At 36.5% G+C, this 8,602-nt stretch overlaps 1 protein-coding gene across 2 annotated transcripts in view; it reads left to right on the top strand.

Annotated features, from left to right (window-relative positions):
* The first annotated feature begins 980 nt into the window (after positions 1-980).
* The window catches only part of Reps (RALBP1 associated Eps domain containing), a 246,332-nt gene continuing 238,710 nt past the window's right edge, over positions 981-8,602 (top strand). For both annotated transcript variants that reach the window (XM_071682715.1, XM_071682712.1), the window contains exon 1: positions 981-1,290. Coding sequence is in view for 1 of the 2 variants with exons in the window: in XM_071682712.1 (XP_071538813.1) it covers positions 1,141-1,290 (150 nt within the window). In the remaining variant the exon portion in view is untranslated. The remainder of the gene's footprint in view (positions 1,291-8,602) is intronic.

Below are 8,602 nucleotides of genomic sequence, written 5' to 3'. Positions count from 1 at the left end.
ATGGAACAAAGTATAATCAAACTCCAACGAAGTGATTAATCCCCCAGACGAAGTTAAATCCCCACGTATTCAACATCTGTGCAAGACGTTAAGAAACTGTGGTGAAGAGTGGGTGTGACGCGTCGAAAGGTGTGACGTTCTTGAGAATATATTGTTGCATTTGCACCTGTAATTATTCCAAGAATCTCCCTCCCTCAAACTATTTCATTTTTGACAATGGTGATCTGATCCTAACCCCTTTACATACAAGCTACAGTTGCTTGTAGGATCTCCACTGTTATTCTAACATTCTGTCCTTTCATTATTGAGGTTAGAATGTGCCTTTTTATCTATGGTATACGACAAAAGTAGTGATTTGATATCAATAATTATAAGAACATCAAAACCCGTGCTATTTCACCTAACAAGTTCAGTATTTGATAATGCTGTACATTTCGTATTTATTTATTGTCATTTAAAAAAAAAAGACAGGGGATACGAGGGCAATCAGCGTGCGGATTGGGTTTCTCAGAAAATCGAGTCGACTACATTTATTTAATTACATATTCTTTAACTGCGGTGGCCTCTCGTTGCTTTACTGTTCGACGTGTGATTTTGGTGGTGAGTTCTTAAGAAGAAACGCAAATTTCAGTATGCGAGACTTGTCACGAAATTTAGGCAATTCGATAGTTCACACACAAATGACAAATAAACAAGTTAAAGTATATATGTGCGAGACAGACGTATTTTTGACAAAATTCAAGTGATATAATGACCCGACGAGAACCAGTAGTCTACTTACATGCAATTAGATGAGGTTGACAGTTGTACTTGGTGGTGCTCCCTTTCCTGTTTAACCGCTCAGATAAGGATCTTTAGAGAACTTCCTATCTACATGATCTGTCCTTTTACTGTATAACACTATCTAGACAAAAAGTACAAACAAAATCTTGCACCATCATCAACAAACGAGAACCAACGCATAAGTTCTTATCTCCCGCAGTTGTCAACATGTCTGACAAGTGAGAAGCGTAGCAACTGTTGGTCGTGCTGTAAACAATTCAGTTTACGTTCAGCTCATAATGATCTGCTAGTTGACAGTGATAGAAGTGGACTCTGAAAAGTTCTCAAATAACTCTACATTCATAATAAGGGTCAATAATGGAAAGTTTAACGTTTACAGACAACGAAACAAAATATTATGGGGATCTGTTTACACACTTGGACAGCGAAGGATCTGGGATTATTCCAGTAAATCAAGTCCACGAATTCCTACGTGCCTCCAAGCTGTCTTCGGAAGTTCTCACTCAGGTAGGTTCTCATAGCCACTGGTACATAACAGCAGCTTATATTTTGTGGATTTCAGGAATGAAGAATGTTTACAGGTCAATGAAGTCCAACCCCTAATATATGAATTACGTATAGGAAGTACATGATTTAGATCAGTGAAACCATATGTGAACGTAATTCTGTCAATACTTCACGTATAGTTAGCTAAGAATTATATGATGAAGGCTTCCACATTGATTAACATCGTTGTAGTGTGAGCCCTTATGTTAATATCCAGGTTACTTTGGTAGATCCAAGGAAACCATTGAGTTCCAATATGAATAGTAAGTATGAAATCTTTGAGTATATTGTGTATTTTACAAGTAATTTATGCCTTCAGCTATGCCCCATTATTAATTTTGAATATTGATTGTTTTTATTCTGCAGTGCTTATGTGGTGGTTAGAAGAAATCATATCACTTGCAGAATATGATTTAAATCTTTAATATATGTAATATCACATAAGATAAAAGTGGTGAGGGTTATGTGTGTGACGGAAAATATGAGATTAGTTTATGCAAAAGAATGTAATATTAACAGTTCCCATAAAACCCTCAACTAATAGCCTCACTCAAAATGAATATATTATTAATCCTGTAACATTTACAAATGGAGGTCTGTGCCATGTAACATCCTTAGATGAAGATCTTTGTATTTAGAATTCCCATCACGCTCTCAGGTGGTATCCCTCAGTAACAGAATCCAAGAAGATTTTAGTAGGATTGGTGAAATACACCTTTAATATTGTAAGAGACCCAGTTAATTAATGTTAGTTGAATTCATTATGGCAGTTTATTGCCTCTTATTTATATTTTAAGGTTTGTTTTGTAATATCCATCCAGATTTTGCAGAGCCATACTTCCTACTGTGTAGCAGTAAGTGCTCAAAGTACAGTCGTACCAAATCCATTGAAATGTAGTTGCAGTAGGATCAATGAAATACATCTGTGATACTGTAGAAGACCCAGTTGACAAATCAATCCTTTTGGATTTCGTTAAGGAGACTAAGAGGCTATTCATCATTTTTGATTAGAAGTATGGCTTCGCCTTTAATAACGAATTCTAAGAAGATTGCTGTAGGATCTGCAGTAGAATGTTGTATCATCGGGATGGAGATGGCAAAACAAAATTGTACAAATAGATATATAGCAAAGCAATAAACCATTTGTAAAAGCACAAATTTCATTTGTTGGTTGGGTGTATTTCATCAATCCTAATGAAGTCTCAGATTTCTGTGGATTTTGTTAAATTTCATTGTTTAGGACCATCTGAAGGCTACATTCTGGTTGTGGTTAGGAAGAGGGTTACTTGTGGGTGTTGCATGCTGTCACAGAACAATTACCAGTGATGTAACACACATGATGGGGAAGAGTAGATGTGCAATTTATGTGGATATTGCTATATTTCTGTATTCCTTTTGATGCATATAAAGTCTTGCAAATACCTTGTGAAGTCTACGGGGGGTTTTCTACCCCTCCAGCCCAGTTAGAGCCGAGGCTGTTGGGTTAGATATAGCCTGCAGGTCCACATTGCTCCCATGGCCTAATTGGCCTGTTACACATTTTAGGTACTTGTCCAAATCACTCTTAAACTTCTCTTCTGTGCACTCCATGGTGTTTCAGATGAGCAGACAAGGTGTTAAAGTCTTGGACCCTGGATGTTTAAGGTGTCTTCTTCACTTTTTGTGCATATTGCACCTTTGAATTTCAAAGAAGTATTTCACAAAGTTCTCTGTGCCTGTTGTGTCATTAGGACATTATATATGAATGTAAGCTAGGAACCACATCTTCAGGAATTTTACTGATATGCAAAGATCGTTTTTTTTCTTTACGTTGGAGGCTCCAGTCGCTGACAAAAGTCCAAATCAAGGCCAGGCCTTAGTTGGAATATAGAGGGGATTATTAAAGGGAAAATGAAGAAATAAGGGAAAGTACTTACAAATTATATACCTCTTTTTTTGCTCTAGAAAGTATATCCTTGGAGATTTCAGCCATTTCCAGTAATTTAGGAACCACCACATCAGTATCGGCTGTGAAAGGTCTCTGAACATTTTCTAATTCTGTTGTTTTTCTTGTCTTGTAGGATGATGTTAGAACACAGTAATATTCAATTCATGAAAACGTTAGTGCCTTGAATAATATCATCATTGGTTTTTCTTCTCTTGTTTTGAAGATATACAGGATCCAGCTAACCATCCTTCTGTTGGAGGCAATGTTTTGTTGTTTTTGCTGGTTTAGATTTGTTAGACATTATTACTCAAAAGTCTTTCACATTCTTCACCTGGCTTATGATAGCATCTGTGTCCTTCCACCATTTTTGTATTGTTTTTGATTTCTTTATTTTCCCCTTACCGGAAGAGTTAAAACTTATCTCCATTGAAAAGCATGCTTTTCTTAGTTGCCCAGTTAAACTTCATTTATTTCTGTTCTGTAGCCTTTCAGCATCCTCTGTGTGTGGGATTTTCATACTTATTCTTTTACCAATTGTTAAGGATGATATTAAACAGTAGTTTGTGCAAGCTTCAATGTCAGATATAAGAATGAACAACAGGTGGGGTACAAGTACAGTTGATTAGAGGCACTGGAGATGGCATGGATTGCAACTGTGTTGTGATCTGTTAGTTAAAACGTTGTATATCTATTTTTCCAGTTTTTTATTTTTCCCATCTTTTGCATTTTAGGTTCTACGACACCATAGTAACATTTGTCAAGTGCTTTTGCAGTCTGTGTTAATGATGTCTGCATTTTGTTTGTTTTCCAGAGCTTGCAGTGCTTTAACAATCTAATGTTAGTTGTCAGGCAATTAAGAGAGACGAGAGCTTCCCGCCTTGAAGCCATGTTGTCTTGGTTTATTTAGATTTGTTCTGTACATTCACGCACTTTGCCCCTCAGGACTCTTTCAGTGTGATAATGTGTGATGTTAATGTTTTAGGTTGATTTAGCTCCGCTTTGAAAGTATCCATAGGAAATGACTACCAAATTTTTAGATGTTTTATTTGGTTCATGTAGACTTCAGAAATGCATGTGGAATAGCAGTAAATTATGTCTTTTGTAGTATTAATGTAGAAGTGTTTAATACACTTACAAAAAAATCAATAGCACCCATGTAAACCTAAGCTGACCTCCATAGCAGTTAAGATTTACTTAGAAGTTCAGTATTCTGGTCGAAATACACCAATCACACTCATGAAAATGCACCACCAACATGGCATTAGATGTCAGTAGACAGACAAAACAACATGATACCCAACAGGAAACAAATTAAATGTGGTATATTTGTATTGTAACTGATCAATTTAGCTTTGCATCAAAAATAGCTTTGGAAATTGGCTACATTAACTTTTTAGGCTTTTTGTATTTCATAATGATTACAGAAATAGCTGTATGGTATGATTTAATGAAGTACAGTTTATTAGATGGTATTGAATAAGGTGAAAATGTTTATATATACCAGGGTAAATGCTTAGTTGCTGTATTAGTAGGCACTGGCAGTTCATTGGAAAATAACGGTAAAATTCATGAAAATCTCACTTAAGCTTACATAGTACCTGAAATGAAAGTAAAAATATACCAACATAATGTTAGTGTCATGCTGAGGATCACATTGTTTATGTCCAGTGCAACCCATGCCATGTTGGTGGTATGTTTTCACGAGTGTGACTGCTATAGAATGATTAACTCATTGAAAATTATGATAAATCATGACTTCTGGGAGGTTAGTTGAGGTTTTCATAAGAGATGTCAATTTTTCAAAGTGTTTTACCTACTTTGATTCAAGCCCTATGTGATCTCATTTAGTAAAATATTGTGTCATGGATATTTCTGTAATCATACAAACTGTATGAAGCACTGAAAACATAAGTAGCCATTTCCCAAAGCCGTTACCAATCAGGAGCTAAACTTAGTGAACTATAATTTCTACCATCATTTCCCCTACCAGGTGAGTTCAGACGTTTTTATACGTTTTATTAATATTTAACAAATGTGTTGTCATACTTTTACATTAATCCCAAATTTTCCTTGATATACATAACCCATATAGCTTTACTTGACATTCAGTAAAATGTTTTACGAATGTTAGTGTATTATGTAAACACTATACGAGTATTGTAGAATACAGTTGGTCAAAATTTCCCTTGAATAAGTTCCCGACCTTTGCCTATCATCTGTTTGTTGACATCTAGCGACGTTTTTGTGATGTTCATTCACGATTGTGACTGGTATATTATGACAAGAATATGGAGCATTAAGATGTATATTGACTGCTGCAGAGGTTAGATGAGGCTTTCATGCATTTGGTTAATTTTTTTATGAGTGTATTATTTATTTTACTTCAGTGAACCTTTAGTTTAACTTATTGGTTTAGTTCTGTATAGTGTTAATTTTAAATATTGAGTAAGTTTGTTCTGCAGTGTTTGCTTAGATTAATATAGAGAATACAGTAGCAGTTGTAAGGCATGATTTGGATTATTAAATTTTATTGTACAATAGTAAATCATTAGTATATTACGGCTTAGTAAAGTAGTTAATACATTCGTATAAAATCAAAACTTATGAAACCTCGCCTAACTTCCGTGGTGGTCAAGATTTTATCCTAATGGTCTGTATTGTAGTCAGAATATACCAGTCACACCCGTGATTGAGCACTGCTAAAATGGCACCAAATGTCAACAAATAGATGACAAAGCAAGTGGCTGTGTCATCCCCAGCATAGACAAACTTAATTTTTGTACATTTCCTTTTAATTACAGCTACTAGGTGAGGTTAGGTGAAGTTTTTGAAATTTCTGTTGATATTTTGAAAGTGTATTACTTAGCTGTACATAAATTATCCCCACATTTACATTTTCAATTGGGAGGTGAGTTTGAATGGAGAAAAACTGGAGGAAGTGAAGTGTTTTAGATATCTGGGAGTGGATCTGTCAGCGGATGGAACCATGGAAGCGGAAGTGGATCATAGGGTGGGGGAGGGGGCGAAAATTTTGGGAGCCTTGAAAAATGTGTGGAAGTCGAGAACATTATCTCGGAAAGCAAAAATGGGTATGTTTGAGGGAATAGTGGTTCCAACAATGTTGTATGGTTGCGAGGCGTGGGCTATGGATAGAGATGTGCGCAGGAGGATGGATGTGCTGGAAATGAGATGTTTGAGGACAATGTGTGGTGTGAGGTGGTTTGATCGAGTAAGTAACGTAAGGGTAAGAGAGATGTGTGGAAATAAAAAGAGCGTGGTTGAGAGAGCAGAAGAGGGTGTTTTGAAATGGTTTGGGCACATGGAGAGAATGAGTGAGGAGAGATTGACCAAGAGGATATATGTGTCGGAGGTGGAGGGAACGAGGAGAAGAGGGAGACCAAATTGGAGGTGGAAAGATGGAGTGAAAAAGATTTTGTGTGATTGGGGCCTGAACATGCAGGAGGGTGAAAGGAGGGCAAGAAATAGAGTGAATTGGAGTCATGTGGTATACAGGGGTTGACGTGCTGTCAGTGGATTGAAGCAAGGCATGTGAAGCGTCTGGGGTAAACCATGGAAAGCTGTGTAGGTATGTATATTTGCGTGTGTGGACGTGTGTATGTACATGTGTATGGGGGGGGGTTGGGCCATTTCTTTCGTCTGTTTCCTTGCGCTACCTCGCAAACGCGGGAGACAGCGACAAAGTATAAAAAAAAAAAAAAAAAAAAAAAAAAAAAAATTACATTTTCCTTTACATACATACTTTTTTCTTTATTATTATTGAGACAGCATGGGCATCTGAATGCAGTGATAAAGGTCATTTAATTTATGGAGGATGTAAATGCACATATGATATACCCAAGCCTAAGCCAGGCACTCATTTTATCGACCAGCCCTAGGAGGATGAACAGATGTATTGACTGCATTTTTGGAATACCTTGGCTAGGATTCAAACTATATTGGCTCAAATTCTTCATGGCCAGCACTGCTAACTGTCACACCATATTGCTCAATAGATTTCAAAGTTTCAAATTATAGCTGATGAAGTCTTTGTGGGTCTTCATCGCCTCAGCCTGGGCCGGGCCCAGGCTGTTGAATAGGGTTGTTGGTCTACGAAGCTGTTGGAAACCACAGCTCATAGGCCCACATAACACCCCCCCCCCCCCCCCCCCCCACACACACACACACACACACACACACACACAGAGTCTGGATGGTCTGGTAAATCTTGTAGATGTCTCATGCACTCTTGAATTTCTTTACTATGCATCTTATACTGGTTGAAGCTGCAAAGATATTGAAGTCTTTGGTCCTTAGTGTATAAAGTCTTTTCTCATTTTGTGCTGATAACACATTTTGGTTTCAGGGGTAATATTTTACAAAGTCTTCCATGCCTGTTGTGCTGGTAGGATATCATACATTCCCTGTAATTTAGTTCTTTTACCACATTTATATGGATTGTGAAAAATCTTTGAGCATTTTCTTATTCCACAATATCACCTACCTTGTAGGGTAATGTTAGGATGCAACAATATTCATTTTGTGAAAGAATTAGTGCTTTGAATAATATTATCATTGTTTTTTATTCCCTTTTCTTGTTGTGATTGCTGAAGTGTAGGTCATCCGACGTAATTACTCCAAGGTCCTTCTTATTATTCAATTAGTTTATTAAAGTGTCTTGTGTCTATCTGGTACTCTGTCTTTTTTATTTGCATGACATCTGTTTTTGTATTCTCTAAGCATTAGTATTAGAGTCCCTAGTCACTGAAATACAACTCATATACCAAAACACAAAGAAATATAAGTGAGTGCATAATTTAGTGTAAAATCATCTATATGGCTGTGGCATATATAGTCTGCTACCTGAAATGATACAGATTATAGCAGCAGTTTGCTTTTCTTTGTTTTTAGTTTTCCTTTTTTTTGGCAGTCATGCTGAAGGCACATCACAGCACCACTTTGAATAGTTCAGCAACAATCACCAGGTGTCACAACAGTATTGTGGCACGATTGTGGCATTTATTTAGCTCTTTTGAACCTTGTAAGTTTGATGTGGTGTTGGATTAAGTTACCCCAGATTAATCTTGATGAAGTAATGTGTGTGTCATCACACTGAAATGGAGATTATGGAAAAGAATCATGAAAATACACTTAAAAGCAATTATCATTAAATATACATAGACCACAATAAACTACTAATGTGAATATGAATTTTATTAGTTGACGGGTTATCTCAGGGTATTACAAAGCAGATATTTTGCTGTATTTTAGTGTTTAAGATACCATTACAGAACTAAATCATTTTATGGTCCACTCTGGTGTAGTGGTTAGCAATCCTGACTGTGACAT

Source organism: Panulirus ornatus, chromosome 34, assembly GCF_036320965.1.
Source record: "Panulirus ornatus isolate Po-2019 chromosome 34, ASM3632096v1, whole genome shotgun sequence".
Taxonomy (NCBI): domain Eukaryota; kingdom Metazoa; phylum Arthropoda; class Malacostraca; order Decapoda; family Palinuridae; genus Panulirus; species Panulirus ornatus.
The sequence above is the reverse complement of the archived record's forward strand: the minus strand, read 5'-3'. Positions and strand labels throughout refer to the sequence as shown.